At 40.9% G+C, this 19722-nt stretch overlaps 1 protein-coding gene across 2 annotated transcripts in view; it reads right to left on the bottom strand.

The window, feature by feature from the left end:
- Positions 1-1105: 1105 nt before the first annotated feature.
- The window catches only part of LOC103558806 (zona pellucida sperm-binding protein 3 receptor-like), a 50569-nt gene continuing 31952 nt past the window's right edge, over positions 1106-19722 (bottom strand). The window contains exons 9-11 of one of the 2 annotated variants that reach the window (XM_070591467.1): positions 17806-18003; positions 11384-11644; positions 1106-4190 (exon numbers count right to left, since the gene is read on the bottom strand). In XM_070591467.1, the coding sequence (XP_070447568.1) occupies positions 11424-11644; positions 17806-18003 (419 nt within the window). In that variant the 3' untranslated portion in view covers positions 1106-4190; positions 11384-11423. The remainder of the gene's footprint in view (positions 4191-11383; positions 11645-17805; positions 18004-19722) is intronic. The other variant, XM_070591466.1, reaches the window with a different exon arrangement.

The following is a 19722-nucleotide window of genomic DNA, read 5'->3' as shown; positions in this document are numbered from 1 at the left end:
GAGGAACCCACAACGAAGAATACACAACTATGTACCGGGGGGCTTTGGGGAGAAAAAGGAAAAAATAAAATCTTTAAAAAAAAAAAAAAAAAAAGTATTACTCATTAGCGATAGTCTGTTAAAAATATGTTTAAATATTAATAGCAAATAACTACACAGCAAAACAAATCAAGGCTAGAAAGGGAATAAAGTAATCTCCTAAATTAAAACAAAAACGAATAGACACAGAGCACTCGTTACCAAATTCCCAAGGGTAGAAACTTGGACTGAAATGATTATAAAGAAGGAAATTCTAAGACGGAATGTGTTTTATACAAAAGTAAACCTCTATTCTCATCTAATAGAAATCTAGGATCATTAACAAGAATATTTTCACTGATTGTAATTGTTGAGGTGGCGGGAATTGAGAAGGAATCAAAAAATTTCTCATTGTAGATGCTCATCCTGTAGGGTGGGGCAATCGGCTTGAAGTTGAACTGTTCACATTTGAGGTGTAAAACTCTGGCATTCAAGTCATGGCTTTATTAAAGTGAGTAGTGGCTAGAACTGGAGCTCAGAGGGCCCCCTTGCCAGAGGTCCAGACACTTCGTCATTGTCCTTGCTGGTCACTGAGCAGTAACTCTGAATGTCAGTGAGTTTTCGTTCTTTCTTCAGCAATGTGATGGCATAAAATACTGATATATCTACAATGCAAATTTTAAGTTCTACACAAAAAACTAAGACGTTCTTCTCCATTTTTAGATTTTTGAATGTAGCAAAATAGATTTTGGATGCATTGGTGGATGTAATTGATCCAAGTTTTCAGAAAGCTTTTGTAAACTTTCCACATAAAAAGTCGTTTTAAAACAGAGGCATCATGGAATTGAAGCTGGAGTAAGGGAGGAGCGCATTGTTGATATGGAGTCAGTAGGAATCAGAAATAAAGGGTTGAGATAAAGAAGCACTTTATTGCATGGTGACGTGTGCTAAGCCTGGTCCTACTTTTAAATAATCTTGAAAATTTACCATTTATAGAGGGTACTGTGGTATTCCAGGGAGGGAAATGCTGGAATAAACTGTAGGAATGTCTGTCATGTAGGGTAAGGAGACACAAAAATAGTCAATGAATCTTAAAAGGGATTTCTCTTCCCTCTGCACTTTATTAAGCATTTACTACAGGCCAGGTATGTAGAGTATTAGGCATTTTGAAATGAATTATGTCAAGTTTGTGAGATATCACTTTTCCATTTTTACAAATGAAGAAACTGAGGTTTATCATGGTTCAGTAACTTATCCTTGGGATCAGAATCTATAAGTAGTGGAGCTAGGAATTCATTTTGGAACCTTAGATTCCAAAATTCCTTTCTACTAGTAGAAGCATTTTAATACTCTGTAAAGGAGAGATTTTGAAGCATGAGTTACAATCCAAGCAAGACACCCAGAAATAAGTACAGATGAATGGTTCTCAATCAGTGGGGCAAGAAGTCATTCCATGAAGTCTACGCATCATATACGCACCAAGAATTGTCTCTAGACTGAATAATCAAATATACAAACGGGAGGGCTATTTTTAAAGGAAGTATCTAGATGATCCTGTAATTAGATAGAAATTTATTTAAATCCTTGTGGAATTAATAGTGGTTTTTGGAAGTTTACTTTCTTAGTCAGTAGTTACTGGAGATATAATTAGTTTCATCTGAAGGTGTTGAAATTTTTTATTTTAAAATGGCATTTTTATACTTACATAGTTAGGAACCACTACTGTAAATTATTCTCTAGGCTTTTCTGACACCTTCTAGGATTGAGTTGGGTGTCCTTCCTTTGTTATCTCACACTGTTGCTTAGATACCCTAATTCCATTTAACAAGCTTGTATTGTGTGCTTATTTATTTGTTTATTTGAATTCTTTTATTCTATTAAGGGACTGGGCTAGGAGCTGATAATACAAAAAAGTTTAAGATTCCTTTCCTCTTACTTGTAATCATCTGATTAATTGGCTGTTTCATGGATGTCACAGGGAGCAGACTGTATATTCCAAAGATGACTACAGCAAGATATCCCATTCTACAGGATTTTCTACAATCTCGCTACTCCTTCATCAAGAGGTAGAGTCTAATTTCCTTCTTTCTGAATCTGGATGGCTTTGTACTTACCTGTTGCTTGTAACTATTGAAATATAGCAGAAGTGACACTATATGACTTCCAAGACTAGGTCAGTAAAAGCAGTGCAACTTTCATCTTGCTTGCTGGAAGCCCTCACCTCGGAGCCCTAAGCTACCATGTAAACAGTCAGACTGCTGTGAGGCTGCCATGTTGTAAGGAAGACCAAGTTAGCTCATGTGAAGAGACCACATGGAAAGAGCTTAAAGCTACATGAAGAGAGAATTGTCCAGCCACATTCCAGCCTGCTCTCACTTTAGCTGTCATCTGACTGCTACATCATGAGAGACTTGAGCCAGAACCTCCTAACTGAGCCCTTTCTGGATTCCTGACCCACAGAAATCATGAGAGATAATACAATTATTGTTGCTGTTTTGTCACTAAGTTTTGGGCTGATTTATTATGCAGCAACAGCTAAATAAAACAAGACTTTTTAAATCTTGAATTATTTGTTCTGTTTTCTCCATTGGATTAAAAAGCCTTAGAGACAATAATTTCTGGCTTAGACCTTCTTCTTCCTCCTTTTTTCCCTGTAATTTTTTCACGGTGCCTGAAGAGGGAGCTCTCTATATAGGAGAGACTTGTGGGTGCCCAAATATATGTTGTTGCTCATTGACTTGCCATTGACATATACAATATTGACTGACAACTGGCTTCCACTCCTGACTTGAAGGTGACATGGCAATTCTCTGTTATTCTAAGAACAGTATCTAAAGTTGTGAGTTCTAAAGCTTAATCCCCACACACAGCTATGAATCAGCCTGGTGCCCCAGGCCAGCAAATTAACATATTAGTTTCATTGTCTTTAAGATGCCGAAAAGATATTAAAATTTCTTGACATCCGAGGGCCATTATACAGGACAATTACTTGGCATTCATAATTGTTTTGTGTGTATAAAAATTGAACTTTGAAATAAATTTATTGGCAGAGATAGGAAAACCACAAGCCCAAACTAAATCTAATTAGAAGATTGGTTCCTTTAGACAAAATTAAATCCAGGTAAGATTTTTTTTTTCCTCAAGGTAGATTAGCCCTAAGCTAACATCCACTGCCAATCCTCCTCTTTATTTTTGCTGAAGAAGATGGGCCCTGAGCTGACATCTGTGCCCATCCTCCTGTATTTTTCTATGTGGGATACCTGCCACAGCATGGCTTGATAAGTGGTGCTTAGGTTTGCACCTGCGATACAAACCAACGAACCCAGAGCAGCTGACGTGGAGCAAGTGAACCCAAGCGCTGCACTGCCAGTCCGGCCCACAGATAGGACCTTTTTTTGAACCCTCAATGTCAGGGTGGAGGAATTTGGTAGTCACTATTGTGCATATCAAAAGGGACCATAAGTTCTGAGTGGTTAGCTCATAGAGCAATGGGTTTAATGAAATAATCATGGTGAAGAAGTCTTATCCTTAGAATGTCCAGATGAAAACCCATGGCTTCCTCCCTCTTAGCTTCCACAAAGACAAGTCCATGTCTTGAGATGCTTCTCTAGGAAATTTAGGTTGGTCTTAGAATGCACAGCCAGTGTGCAGGGGGCTCTGAAGATCCTGTGACTAAACGGGATTCTGAACTGGCATCCTTGCCGAAGTGAGATTCTCCTCCATGTTCCTCTCTTATATTCCTAAACAAAAAAATCAATATGGAACCCAAGTATGTTAATCCTTGTTTGGAATGATTAAGATTTTGCCTTTCAACTTTTTTGATTCAGTTTATTTAAACATTCAGCTTGTGGTTTTTTCTTTCTAATTTTCTAGATGTTGCGTCTAGAGAATTGTCTCAGTTGAAGACGGCTATAATCTGCAGGCTGTAGCAGAGGCCCAATGACTGCTTGAGGATGGAATTTGACAGGGGTAAACTATGTAGCACTGACAGCGGGCAGGCAATGGGATGGGAAAGAGAGAAAAATCACAAGTTTTAGATCATTTTTCTGCTTGGGTTACCAGAAAGTTGCAGGTGTGGGTAAGGGGGAAGACACTATGGCAGTAGCGGACTAGAACAGTGGGTACATTTTCTCCTCCTTTGTGTCTCCATCTGGCTGACTTCTGGCTGAAACCTAGAAGAAAGAAAGGAGATAATAATATAGGAAAATAGCTCTTCTTTTAAGGGGCAGTGAAAGTTGTTTGAGATGGAGTAATATCTAATGCGGTTGGATTTTGTTTCGGCAAATTAAATGTGATTTTATGAATAAATTAATTAAAATTATAATAAAAATAGAAATTAAAAAATAATTGACCTTATAATCAATGGAGAGAATATTATGTTGCATGATAAATTTGTATGTTGTATGAATGAAATTGTTTATATTTATGTAGTAAGGTGTTAAAATCTTTAGATTTAAAGCCGTATGTGTTGGTTTGGGTTCTCCAGAGAAACAGAACCAATGGTCTAAGTTCCAGTCTGAGTCTGAAGGCCTGAGAATCAGGAGAGTCGACGGTGTAAGTTCCAGTCTGAGTCTGAGTCCAAAGGCAGGAGAAGACCAATGTCCCAGCTGGAAGACAGTCAGGCAGAGAGAGAGCAAATTCCCCTTACTCTGCCTTTTTGTTCCATTCGGGCCTCCAAGGTATTGGATGAAGCCCACCCACATTGGAGAGGGCCATCTGCTTACTCAGTCCACCAACTCAGTGTTAATCTCATCCAGAAACCCCCTCACAGATACACTAGAGATAGTGTTTAACCAAGCGGTCCAGTCAAGTTGACACATGAAATTAACCATCACACCATATATTTGTGCCTCCAAGTGTACTAAATGGAAAAAAGCATTCATGTTAATATTTGACAGAGTTATAAGTCAAAAAGAGGATAACTGAAAATCATCTTGATAATATAAACCTTTTCTCACATTTATGTTATTTACAAAACATTATTTTAAAAATAAATGACTTGTAAACTTCAGTACTTTATAAAGAACAGGAGTAAGGTGTTAATAAATAATTTTGCTTCATTAATCGGAAAGAGTCTATACTAAAGTGGGTAAATGCATAATATTAAATAATACGTGTATTTACCAGTTTTGGACTTTTAGAGAAGGCACATAATTTTTAGTTTATAACTCAAAATATTAAAATTTCATGGCAATACTTATGATTTTAGTTACTGGCACACTTGATTTTGATGTTGTGTTTTGTTTGGTTTGCATTGACATTAATATTTCAAGCTAAAGAAATAATAATAAAGGATAGATTCAACGTATATCCATGAAAGTGTGGTTGTGTTAAATCATACGGAAACATTTGGCCTGTTTTCTGTCATTTCCATTTCTCACGCTTCTGTTATGCTCTGCATCACTGGGGGCCAAACTCTGCACCTATGTTTCTGGGGTTCCCATATTAGCTGGCTTCTGGCTGTGTTCACTCAGTGGGAGGCACTGGAAGGAGATATGAAGGTGGAAGAAAGAGAAAAGCCACAACATTTCTCCCTCTGTCTTGGATGGCATTTCTGGTAGCAGCTGAAATTCTTCTGTGGCTCTAGATCTCAATGGATGATCCTTCCAAGACTCAGCTTTCACTGGGTGTCCCCAGCCCACGGCCTCAGTAGCACCACCTCCTCTCTTTGTGTCTCCAGCCTAGTGCTGGTAGCAATTTATTACTGTTGCTAATCTCTGGGTTGCCTCACTGTCTCCTGTTTGGCTTCTCACTATTCTATCACCTTTGTAATCAATTCCCCGGATTAAATAATCTCTATTATAAACATTTCAAGTGATTTCTGTTCTCCTGGGTGGAACTTGACTGATACTTTTATCAGTACCAGAAGGCAGGCAGGAAATAGTCCCTCAAGCTGGGGTTCTGTTTGAGAATAAATGCAGTGATAACGTCTTTTATGGGGAGGTGAGGATGTCATTCTAGCAATTCATGGCTTCACTACCAAGCAGTGGTTCATCGGATCATCTGGGAGCTTGTTAGAAATGCAGAAACCAAGCCTTATCATAGACATACTGAAATAGCATTTTCATTATAACAATATACTCAGAAGGTTGGCAGGCACATTAAAGTCTGAGGAGCACCGACCTCTGGCATGCATGGGCATTGGGATTACTTAAATTATCACCTGTGGTTGTTTAGCATGAAGTGCTATTTGAAGGCGATGCTTTGGGCAATCACGTAGTGGCTGTTTTTGACCAGCGTGGTAATAATGATGACTCTGATGGTGTTGGACAGTTACAGAAAGAAAACAATAAGCTTGGGGCTTCGAACTTGAAGTTCAAGATACGGATAGAGAACCAGATATCTTCTAAGGCAGCCTTAAAAGAATCTCTTATTTCTTGGAGCTGTAGGGTAGACATAGCTATGGACCAGGGCCTTAAATCCAATTACTTGAGTGGCAGAATGGCAATACAGGTTGAACATACAACTTTGTCAGGGTTAGGGAATAGTTAGGAAAAAGTGGGATCCTCAAAATTGGGATAAAGACATTCTGAGTGAAGCTGGAAGAAGCTGAGAACCTTGAATCCGTAATTCTCTCTGACCTTCCTTTGCAAGTAGAAGCTGCCATTCCTTGCCATTCAGAAGAAACTGATCTTTTTGTTACCAACTGAGTTCTCCCCTAACTGGGGAGAAACCTGAGGAAGAGCCCCTTGCTGTTCCTTGCAGGGCCCTTTCTCTGTTTGCTGTCACAAATTTGAAACAAGATCAAAGATGAGCATTCAACAGCACAAGCTTTATTCAATGGCCAAAGAATGGAGAAGTGGGAACTAAGTTCGCAAATCAACTTCTCAGCTCTTGGGGTGATTAAGCAGCTGTTATAAGTGGTTGAGGTAATGAAGGGGAGGAATATTCACAGTTATCTGGGGAAATGGGCAGGATTTTCTGGGAATGGGGTGCCACCTCTTTTCCTCCCTTACTTGGTCTGGAGTTTCCTGACATGTCTGCGGGTGGGTGTGTTATTTAGTATGGTAATGTACTACAGTGAACGTATAATGAGCTGTGGGGTCTATGTCAGGTCAAGTCAGACCACCAAGCTGCCTTCAACTGGTTTTAACTGGTTTTGACCTATGTCTCAGCCATCTTTTCCTCTCTCTCTTTGTGTTTCCTGTACACTAAAGATAACATGTTAGGCTTGTCCTGAGCAGGGCTGTGGTTAATGTCTTATGGGGTTGGTGGGCCAGGTAACATCTCCTTGCTCAAAGTCTGTGAATAACTTTATCTAAAGCAGTTGTCTGGCGAGGGCATGTGACTCTTCTTCAGGACCAGTGGTCTTGAACTTTAGGATGCGTCAAAATCACCTGGACAATGGGCCCCATTCCCAGAATTCCTGATTCGGTAAATCTGGATGGGGCCCAAGAAATTGCATTTAAACAACTTCCAAGGTAATTCTGATGTATCTGCTCTGTGACCACACTTTAGGACCACAGCTCATGACCCTGAATATCCTTCAACGCCTCCAAACTCAGAGTGGAGTCATATCTCAGGATTCTCTGAGCTTACACACACCCCCCAAATGAACTTGCTAATTTGTACAGGCAGGAGGAAGCTGGGAACAAACACGAGAAAGGATTCTAAAAATATCAGACCCAGAAGAGCATTTTGCCGGATTAGGCTGAATTTATCATTATGGGTGCACCCTGGAATTAATGTGTTCGTTCTCGCAGCTCGAAATGGCTCTATCAGTTTTGTTTGGTTGGTTACTGAAGTTTGGATTCAATGGTTGTCTAAGTTCCCTGACAACGTGGAGAAAGTTATCTAAGGACTAAGGGAGAATGTTGAAATAGATTCATTATATGCACACCTGCTTATCTTCTCCTTGGCTATGTTTTCTGGGAGAGCCCAGGGAACATTCTCGTCAATAAGACATTGATAAATGATGTGAGAATAACATGAACATGCTTGAAAGGCTGTATTTTAGTTGTCCTCTCTAGGCTGGAGATGACAATGGGAGAGGGTACCACTGAATTAAGTTCCCTGATTGCACCAGGATGATGGCATCCCAGGACATTAGAGGCTAGATTTTAGAAATAAATCATCGGAGACAAAGTGGGTGCAATCATAGTAATGAACAGCAAGAGTGACAATCTTAGTGCTTTGGTCAAGGGGATCTGTGATGGTGATTAATTGATCACCATGTTTTTAGAAATAAAATTAATGAGAAGTTTATTAAAGTATTACTAATTTTAGCTAAGTGGAAAAACTCTTGATCTAGCAAGAAGAAATCTTGCTTCAATTTCCAAAGTGGAAATTCGTGATTTCATATATGTCACATTTATATGTCACAGATATGTCAATTTACAGACCAAAGATAAAGTCCTTTGACTGAAAGGGAGACCACGTCCCCGGAGGAAGGGCCCTCCAACACTGCTGCAAATATGTACTTTACGTCTTCCTCTAAGTCTTTTCCAAAGGGACCTGTGACCATTTACTAGGGTGACTATTTACTACGATGAATGAATTCTAATCCCTAAGGCCCTGAAATGTCCCCATAGTCTTCTGGTCAGAGCAGGGGGTTCTGGAAGTCAGGTGGTAGATGAAATTTTGGCCTGAATCTCTCTCATCATGGATCCAGAGGTCAGAAGACCAAATTCGTGACTATTTTTCTCCAGTTCTTAAATACTTACTTGAAACGAAGGTACCTGGGCATGGGCAGAATCTCCACATTGACTCCTTGACACATGGAGTGAGGGTTATTATGGCAGGAAAAGCCAATGGAAGCTCCAGGAGCTGCCACTCCCTACCCAAATTATAAACCAAAGCAGAATTGCCTCCCCAGACATAAGTGCCATGCCAAAGACTTGAAATATGTGGAAGTGGTGATTACTAACTCATCTCTATTTCACGTGCCAGTTTAGTGCAAAAATTGGATGGATCTTGGAGAACGACTGTGAATTATTGTGAACTTTATCAGGGAGTGACTCCAACTGCAGCTGCTTTATTAGATGTGGATCTGGTAGCCAGAGGCCCCAAGGTATATTTCTCGAGTCAATAAAAACAGCTCCTGGCGTCTTTTATACTGTTATTGATCTTAGAAATGTCTTTTCCCCTAAGCAATCAACGAAGACAATCAAAAGCCATTTGCTTTTGTCTTGTAGGGACAAGAGGACATCTTCACAGTTTTACTTCAGGGTTCTATCACTCACCTCTTCTCTGTCATAGTCTGCAAAGATTTTTTACTGTCTGGACACTCCTCATAGTATAATACTAGTTCATTCCATTGGTTGAACATGGTGACTAGGGAGTAAAGCAAGTGCCATAGATGCTTTAGTAAGGCTCATGTGTGTTAGAGGGTGGGGGATAAACCAGTGAAATACTGATGAGGGTTTTGAGAACCCAGGGTCCAGGGCACGTCTGGATAAACCTTGGAGAAGAAAGCAGCTGCCTAATTCCAAGACCTAGCCTAATCAAGACACATATTCCCCGTGGGAGCAAGGCTGGAGCAAGGTCAATAGCCTTACCAGGGCAGGGCGGAGAGGCTGGCCTGGGATTCCTCTAGTTAAGAGACATCAGGGAAACCTGGTTGCTGGAGAAACCCCTGGTCCCATCAGGGAGCAAGTCCAAATGTGGACCGCGTGTTGCCAATTTGTAGCGGCTGCCTTGAGTGATTTCCGGGGGATGGGTTTCCTCAATCCTGGAGGCTATGCAGGTGTTCTGGGCCAGGCCCTGGCTCCACAGGCCTGGAGGGCCCTGGCTGACCAAGGCCAGCTGATGGGGTGTGTACTGCGCATGTGCACCACTGCAGTTCAGGGCCGCCAGGGATCTGAAACAGGGGAAGGGTCTGGAGAGGCCTTGTCCCAGGAGTGGGTTTATGCCTAACTGCAAGCCCTAGACTACACAAGTGTGCATATTACCCCTGAAAGCACAGCTGGAGAATACTGGGCTGTCTTAGCCAGGACCCAATCAGGCAGCAAAAGCAAATGGGGACTGAATGTCTCCAGTTTAAAGCTGCTGCCTGAAAATGATTCTCGGAGGGTTGGCTCCCTCCGCCCTAGAGGATCTTAGGTAGTTGAGGACAGCCAGCGCTCCACAGGCCTGGAGGGCCCTGCCTTCCCAAGTCAGGCTCCCAGGGTGAGTACTGAGCATCCGCGGGCCTTATAGGTCAGGGTACCAGGGACCCGGAGCAAGGCGTCTGTTGGGAGAGGCCGGGTCACAGGAGCTGCCTCTTGTGGGTGCCAGGCATCTCCCTAAACAAAAGCCTTACCCACCCAATGGGGAACATTCCCCCTGAAGGCAGTGTCGGAGACGATTCAACGGCTTGCCAGGGATGCAGGTAGGGCTGGTTAGAGTACCCTTTGATAAGAGACACCTGGGAGCCTCGATTGCTGGAGGAGCCTGGACCCCACCAGGCAGCAAGTCCAAATGGGGACTAAATGTCACCAGTTTAAAGCTGCCACCTCAGAACAATAATGAGGGGTGGGCTCCCTCCGTGCTGGAGGCTGTGCGGGTGGTTAGGGACCAGCTGGAGCGCCTCAGACCTGGAGGGCTGCTGCCCAAGGCTGGCTGACAGGGTGCGTATTGTGCAAGCGTGGCCCCGCAGGTCAGGGTAGCCAGGACCTGGAATAGGTAGGTGTTGGGAGAGGCCAGGTCACAGGAGCGGGCTCTAGGAGTACAAGGCATCTGACTAATTCCAAGCCATAACCTACGCACATGCCCATATTCCCCGTGAAGGTAGGTCTGGAACAAGCTGGAGCCCTTTTCTAGGGTGGGCCCTTGCGGGGTGGTTGTGATATCCTCCAAGATGAGACACCTGGGTCCAGAGACACTTTAATCACCTGCAGAGCCATTTTCACATCCTGTGGGCTTGGGAGACACTGCATGATGTGTCTGCCTGGGAGCACTTGCTCACAGACTTCAGGGACCTCCTAAAAGTGATTTATAGAAAAGGAGGTGCATTCTGAGAGGCATTACTGGCAAAAGTGAGACTGACCAGAGGACTGATGGATGAACAGGATGTCGGGAGAGATTCTGCATCCTAGCCAATGCCCACATTCAGGCCAAGCCCAAATCTGTTCTTGAGCAGCAACCAAGCACAGATGACACTGAAAAGATGCAGAGCTGCAAAGAAGACCCAGAGTGCCTCTTCAAGGACAACTGAGTGATAATTCTAACGACTAACCAGAAATGGAGCAATCGTGCAGCATTTATTTTATAAAATGTAGGGCTGGGGGTCAGGACATCTGGGTCTCTGGGGCCACCATGTCTAGAGGTCTCGGTTGCAGCCATATTGCAGGAAAACTTGCCTGTCCCAGCTCATCAGAGTGCTTCAATGTGGAAAATGCTAATTTTGGTAAATTACTAACGATTCCTGACAAAAGTCAGATCTCACCTGTGCTAGCTGGAACAGTGCTTTGCGGGAGGCACCATTTTTAGGGTTGGATAGTACCAGAAAATTCTTGAACTGTGCCATTTAGCCACTCACACTTGGGCACCTCTGGGTCCCAGGTTCTCTTCTCTGAGCATCTGATACTTTGGGAACCGACCAAACTATAGCCAGGGTCACACTGGATGGCGACATTTTCAGGTGTAACATACTCATCCTTATCCTCAGACAGCTTTCCATTTTTTATCTCTGGTTTCATACACGTAGCTGTAATGGAAACATATTTTTTAACATTCTATGTTTCTTAGTAAAAGGCATCATAACAGCATTAGATAATGAGAATGATGAGAAATTCTGTTCATAAATTATACTCAGATCCCGCAAATTGTTCTGTTATCTTTCATTGTCATAATACAATAATATTATAATAGTAATAATATATATTACAGTAGTAATAACTAACATTTATTGAGCAAGTACTATGTGTCAGTCTATGTGCTCAATTTTTTATGTGCCTTATCTCATTTAATCCTCACTACAACTCTATGAATTAGATACTCTTATTATCATCATTTTACCAAGCAATAAACTGTAAAAGTTACATAATTTCCTCAGTGTCACATAGCGTTTAAGTAGCAGAATCTTTGCTCTCAATTGCTACACCCTATAGCCTTAATCTGCATATGGTCCTACATATGTACTTTTCATTGTTCTTGCCTCATAATCTTCCTGGGTTAAATGAAGTTGTTAGCAAAATGATGGAAATACCACATACATTGAAGAGACAAACCCAGTCCTTTTTTTTTTTTCGGTGAGGAAGATTGGGTCTGAGCTAACATCTTTTGCCAATCTTCCTCTTTTCTTTTCTCCCCAAAGCCCAGCACATAGTTGTATATCCTAGTTGTAAGTCCTTCTAGTTCTTCTATGTGGGATGTCACCACAGCATGGCCTGATGAGCGGTGTGTAGGTCCACGCCCAGGATCCAAACCAGAGAACTCTGGGCTGCTGAAGCAGAGCATGCGCACTTAACCTGTATGCCACTTGGCCAGCCCCAAGACAAACCCATTCTTGACTCATCTTGTTGTTATAGCAGATTGACCAACCAGGAGCACCATCAGGTCATCGAAAATAAAAGGAAAAGGTCATGGAAAACGGGTGCCCATTATGAGGCTTTTGTGGAGATTTCTAACACTCCATGATTTGAGAATTAACAGTTGAGATTCTTCTTTCTTGGATAGTTGGAATTAATTCATGAAATTCTCATGAAAACTTTACTAGAGGCACAAAGATATTCTCAGATAAAGGACATTGTCTCTAGATACTCTGGCAAGATACCTAAGAACCTGGTAGTAGGGGGTGCCTCTGGAAAAGAGGCGAGCTGTGCTTTTGGAGGACAAGAGTGGGAAGTAAAGTTCATTTTCAATGTACCTGTTGATGCCTTGTTAAAGTTTACCATGCGTGATTTAAATATTCAAACTAACTAACTAATTTATGTGGTACCTTTAATCAACAGGAAACACTGCTCTCAATATTGTCTAATTCTGTCTTCTTAGCAGTGGGCTGGAGGTGGAGCTGGAGCTGGCTTTACACTGAGGAGGTGAAGGCAACCAGCATGAAGACTTGCACAAGACGTTCTCCTCTCCAGCCGGGTCAGATCCTCCCTGACAGTCGTACGCGGCTTCAGAATAAGAAGGTATTAAAATATCGTCCTTGCTGTGGTGCGTGATGTCAGCAAGGGGGGAGCTATGTGTGAGCAGAGGCAGGGAGTATACCAGCAATGTCTGTACCTTCCTCTCGATTTTGTTGTCAACCTAAAACTACTCTAAAACAATAGTTTTTTAAATTTTTATTTATTTATTTAAAGATTTTATTTTTCTCCTTTTTCTCCCCAAAGCCCCCCGGTACATAGTTGTATATTTTGTTGTGGGTCCTTCTAGTTGTGGCATGTGGGACGCTGCCTCAGCGGTCTGATGAGCAGTGCCATGTCCACACCCAGGATTCGAACCAACGAAACACTGGGCCGCCTGCAGCGGAGTGCGCGAACTTAACCACTTGGCCACGGGGCCAGCCCCTAAAACAATAGTTTTTTTAAAAATTACATGTTACAAAAAAACCTAAAAGGAATGCTTGATCTTGCAACAGATGAAGGACATTAGTGGAACAAAATGAAAAATTTGAATAGGATCTATAGATAATAGTATATCAATGTTAATTTCTTTATTTTGATAATTGTATTGCGGTTATGTTAGATGTTAATGTTTGGGGAGTACGAACGGAGAGCATATGGAAACACTTTGTACTGTTTTTGCAAGTCTGAAATTATTTCAAAATGAAAAATTTAAAAAGTAATAAAAGATGTGGGGGATCAGTGAGCATTGTAGGACTCCCTGGAATTGTCCTGGAAAATAGACCTGGAAGCTGGGTTTTGGAGGATGGATGAGGATTTAATGGTTAGAGGGAGATTTAATTGGACATAGAAAGAAAACATGTAAAGCAATGCAAAATCCTTGTCTTCTAAGTCTAATAAAAAAATAAAATGTATGTTTATATATGCAAAAAATATCTTTCCTTGTAGTGTCCATGGGCCATTCTGGGAGTTGAACTGCAACCATAAATGGTGAGAGGGAAGGGTGTGAACTCATAGTTTCAGATTAGCAAGATACTCCCAAATCCAGGGGATTTGTAGGAGATTCCAGCCTTCCCGCTCAAATCCTTTTCCCAGAGGGTAACTTGGCACAATTCAACGCTTCCACTGCTTTCAGGCTGAGAAGCTGGAGGAAAGCTTGTGTGAATGAAAGCCGCTTGGGCTGAGGGAATTCTCTCATTTTATAGGACTTTTTTTTTTTTTTTTACATGATTGCTAAAATGTTTCATTGCTTGTGGATATCATAGATGTTTTGGTGTGAAAGCATGAATTTAGCCACAGAGAGCCATGCTAAACTAGAGTTATTCTCAATAGACATCACACCAAATAGAGGAAATGTTCATGTGTGAAAAGCTACAAAGACTGAATAAATGCAGGATCTCCAAACAAGGCCCAACTTTGCCACAACTCCAATACCATAAGAATAGAATTCCTGGATTTTTCGAATGATACAGTGACGGCAGTGCTGAAACAAGGAACATGACTTGTTGGGGTAGTTACAGTGGAAGGAAACTGTCTCAAGTTTCACAAACTCTTGTATGAAGAATTGCAATAAATTTGGAGCCCTGGGCATGCCAGAGGAAGACCTATGCTGAAGGATGACTTCTTCTTAAGGTTAAAACTGAGTGAAAGGGATTTTAAAATACTGTATTTTCTAAAAATAAAATAACTAGCACATTTAACAACCCAAGGGCGTTTGGAAAAACCTCTTTTGGCCTTTTCTATAGATCCTTCGAATTCATCTAGCACTATTCCTTAATCAAACTAGTCAACTCATCTTTACCCAAACTCGCCATGTGCATTTCCACTTCTATATATTTCCCCTTGTGATCCTTCCTTACTGGAATGCCCTTATCTTGTCTATTTGTTAGCTGAACTCCCACTTTTTCTGTGAAGCCTTTGACTACTGCAATACACAATGACAGTTCTTTCCTTTTATAGCACTTGTTAGCAATAGATTACTTGGAATTATTTATTGAGTTCTCATCATGTGCCAAATACTATGCTAAGCACTTCCGTGCATGATCGCATTTAATCCTCACAACCACCCGAGAGGTAGACACTATCATCAGCCCCATTTTGTGGATAATGGAACAGAGATTGAGAGGGGCCAAGTACCTTGCATGGGTAACACAGCTATTAAGTGTCAAGGGCAGCATTAGATTCAGACCTTTCTCCATCCAAGGTCTTTGTGCTGTCTATGACTACACTCTACTTTCTGTAATAGTTATTTAACAGTTCCATATACTATCTAATACACACCGTTCTCTCCACTCTGATGTTAGGGATAATGTATTTTAACATTTTACATCCCTAGCAACCAGTTTCTTGCTCTGAACACTGATGGTGAAGATGACATTTTCATCTTTATGTAAGTCTAGAGCTCACATATGGCCTTTTTGTAAACTTCATTTCAAATACTCCATTAGAAATGATTTTTGACTTAATTTTTATTAATACAAAAATACGTATATATGTTCAGCAATGAACTAGGTTTTGGAGAAAAATGAAATATAGCTATGTAAATGGTTGAACCATAATATCAGCCAGTTTATGATAAAGTGCCAAGAGACTAGTTCAGAGAGTAAATTCTGTAGAGAAGAAAGATAATGAATTGTTAGCTAGAGTATTAAATAAATATTTCCTAAGGGAGGGTAGAAATAAGTTTGGAAAGCTGTATAGAAAGGTTGGATACAGATGAGATGTGAGATAACATTTCATATTGGGTAACAGAATGAACAAAGACTCAAGGCTCCAAAAGGTTGTTAAAGATGTGACAATGGGAACATGGCCATGGTATCTGCTGTTCCTACCATATAATGCATTACCTGAAAAGAGACAGCTTAACAGAAAATGGGAATGTATGAAAGATTCCGCCAGGGCATCAACTCAGGAATGACACCCGGCCAGATCAGTACGTTGTCTTCCAGGATGCAGTGTACACTGCACCATTGGCCTGTACCTGCACAGAGGTGTACTCAATAGCTAGAACACGTGGAACCAGAAACCAAAGAGTAGAAGTGGGACTGATGTTACTCACAATTAGTCCCAGTGACCTACACGTATAATACACTTTTCCTACTTGTGACTTTAGACTCTTCTAGGTTAGAGAGCCTGCTTCCCAGGGAAAGGGACATAAGAATTCCACTAGGGGACACTGAAGCTTCCACTGAACCTGAAACTATGATTGTTGTCTAGTTTCATTGGTCTCCTTACACCGTTGGGACAGCTTGGGGGAGAAAAATTATACTGGTGGAGTAACTAATTGTGGTTCTCATGAAGAGCTAGGATGGCTTGTATACAATTAGGGCAGAAAAGAATATATCTGGAACCCAGGAGATTTATTCACTGGAGCATCTTTTGATTAACAGTGAATGGGCAATTACAAGACATCAAGAAGTCCCATTCCTCAGGAATAAAAGTCTGGGTTATCCCATCTGGGAAGCAACTTAGGCCAACTCAAGTGCTGACTAAAGGTGAGGAAAATCTACAATGGGTGGTAGCAAAGGGAGATTATTAATATCAATTAAAGCCTCAAGATCAGAGGTAACATTCCTGTAACCCTCCTTTAGAGTGATTTTTAAGGGACTGGGGGCAGCCATTACTTTAAAGAGTCAATGATAGAGTACAACTAACAAGGGGCATCAACAGATGCGGGTGATGTAAAGGGTATACACTTGTAGCCATGGCACACCTCTGGTTACAGTCTCAGATGGAGTATATCGTTTCTACAAGCTCGGATTTATACTGATGGTATTCTACAGAAAGCCTTCACTGTGAATCTCTCAGTTTTTCTGCCTTGGGGACTTCTCTGAAGCTGGAGAAGCATAGAGGGAATTGAGGAGCAGTTACTGCCCTTCAGGGAAGCCTTGAACCAATGGAAGACAGAAAGCAGTGGATAAATGTCTCAGTCTACTATCCTTCAGACAGACACTTCTGAAAGGCATTCTTTATACTTCCCAGTGGTCCCAAGGAACTGAGCCCCTGCTGTTTACAATACTTAACCTTTTCTTTTCTCCCTCTCTCTCATCCCTCATTCCTGCTTCCTAGGATCACATCCAAAATAAACTATTGGCACCCAAGTCATTTTCTCAAGCTTTGCTTTCAGAGTAACCCAAACTCTGATACCCAATAATCTCCATCATGTTGATATGAAGACTCTTTCATAATGAAGGTATCTCCATAATGATGACATTTTCAGTGTCTTACCCTGATTAGAGACAGATCTTTATAGCCCTAGGTACTGATTTCTTCTTCCTTTTGGTATTTTAACAGAGGGGTGGTTCAGAAGTCTGAGTTAGAGCGAAGAAAAGTCACTAGGCTCCAAAGGCTCCTCCTTTCTAACAAAGTCACTTCATCAACCTGAGAGCTTCCTTTGTTCCATAATTATATAAATGATTTTTGCCCCCTTGACTTATAAATATAGAGGTTTATGGGGTGGTGAGCCTCTTTAATGGAACATCGGGCATAGTGCTTGTAGACCATACATACAGGAAAAATGACAAAATGGGACTTTAGGGGATTTTACCAACACTACTGTTTTCTCTTGCAAGAAAACTTTTCTTATACTTTTTTATTTTACCGATATACCTTAGCCTTATACCAATATAGCTGCCTTGCATGGTGCTAGTGGTATGTATCTGTGACCATGTTTGCACAATACTTCTCGGAAAAACAATCCCAAAGTCACCAGTTTTTAAGTAGTTTGATCATTTGTGGAACCAAATGGGATAATTTAAGGAATTTGAGGAGTAATTATGAAAAGTTCTCTAAATATTCTTACCTAACTTACATGCTGGCACAGGCTTCCACTTGCCATCTTCTTGGCATGAACTCTTTCCATGAAGAGAAGCAGGATAAAAGCCTTCATCACACGTATATGAAATATCGTCTTCATAGCCTCCATAGACACACCTATCAATGGGGTCTATTTCACTCGTGATTCGGATATTTGTTGCCTCTGGTTTGGGGCAGCATATCCCTGGTAGGTAAAAAGTGATGTTCATGTTTAACGAAATCACCAGGAGGACGTGCCTATGCTGGAGACCTGACTCCACCTTATAGAAGATTTTAATAGTCAAACTCATAGAAGCAGAGAGTAAAATGGTGCTTTCCAGGGGCTTGGGGGGAGGGGAAATGGGAAGTTATTCAACAAGTACTAAGTTTCAGTCACACAAGATGAATAAGTTCTAGAGAGCTGCTGTACAAGCTAGTGCCTATAGTTAACAATACTGTATTGTACACTTAAAAATTTGTCAAGAGGGTAGATCTCATATTAAGTGTTCTTACTACAATAAAAAAAGAAAGGAAATTGAAGGAAGCATTATACCAAGAATCTTCTCCAAATTCTGTCATTGTTTTGTTGAGTTACTGTCACTTACTTTCCCTCTGTCTTTCTTCATTAAAAGTCTTTAAAAGGAGGTGTTGATTTTGGTAATGATGGATTAGGCAGTTCAGACTCACCTTTCCTTTGAGAAAAATTAGACAAGCTTGAGGTGAGGAGGAAGCCATGAAGAATTAAGGTGCCAAGACAAGACTTTTATTATCTTAATTGTCCTTCTTGTAAGGAGAAAGGAAAACATCCACTGAGATGTGTCTGGAAGTTAGAGCTGCTTTCTTTGTAGAAGTATATTAATTCTCCTCTTAAAAATATGGCTGAGTGGCTAAGAAGCTGATGAGAAATCAATGTGTGTGTGGTGGAGGGGGTTGCTTGCTGATAACCCCTAACTCTTGGGGGATCTTCGGAGCTACACCCTGAATTAAGGATAATCTATAAATAGACCAAATGTCTAGGTACTGAAGCCTAAGTTTGTGTCATTACAATCTCTGATTGGATTTGGGTCATTTGGAACTCCTAGTGTCCCTTGCCACCTGCGACAAGCAAACCTTCAACAGGAGACAAGACAAGATTATTAAAAGCCAAGGAAAGCAAAAGACAATAGTAACAGACCTGAGAGGATCCAAAAAATGAAATACTAAACATTGATTTAACAATAACTTTGCCTGAGCTGACCATGTGGCATAATGGTTAAGTTTGCGCACTCTGCTTTGGCGGCCTGGGGTTCGCAGGTTTGGATCCTGGACGCGGACCTAGAATGGCTTGCCGAGCCACACTGTGGGGGCATCCCATATAAATTAGAGGAAGACTGGCACAGATGTTAACTTAGCCACAAGCATCCTCAAGGAAAGAGAAGGATTGACAACAGATATTAGCTCAGGGCCAATCTTCCTACAAAACAAACAAACAAAATGCATCCAAAAAAACTTTGCCTTATTATGCAGAAGAAAATAAAAGGCAACTTGGAGAATTTAGGTAGAGAAATCAATACCACAAATCCACTACAAGTGGGAATTCTGAAGCTGAAAAGTATAATAATTAAAGTTAAGAAGTCAATTAATAATTAATATCAGATTATACATAGATAAGAATTAGAGGACAGAATTAAGAAGACCAATTTAGTGGACTTCATGTTCATAATAAAGCACTGAGAAACAAGAATTTAAAAAACACCAATAAGAGCATAGGAAATTCAGAAAACCCTGTATAAAGGCCTAACATAAACGTAACTGAAATACCAGAAGGAGAGAAGAGAGAAAATAGGGCAGAAATAGTATTTGAAGACAAAATTTATTTGAAGTTGAAATTTGCTAAAATCAAAGAAAGGCATGAAACCTCAGATTCTAGAAGCACTATGAATCT

Source organism: Equus przewalskii, chromosome 23, assembly GCF_037783145.1.
Source record: "Equus przewalskii isolate Varuska chromosome 23, EquPr2, whole genome shotgun sequence".
Lineage (NCBI taxonomy): Eukaryota > Metazoa > Chordata > Mammalia > Perissodactyla > Equidae > Equus > Equus przewalskii.
This window is presented reverse-complemented; position numbering and strand designations above follow the sequence as displayed.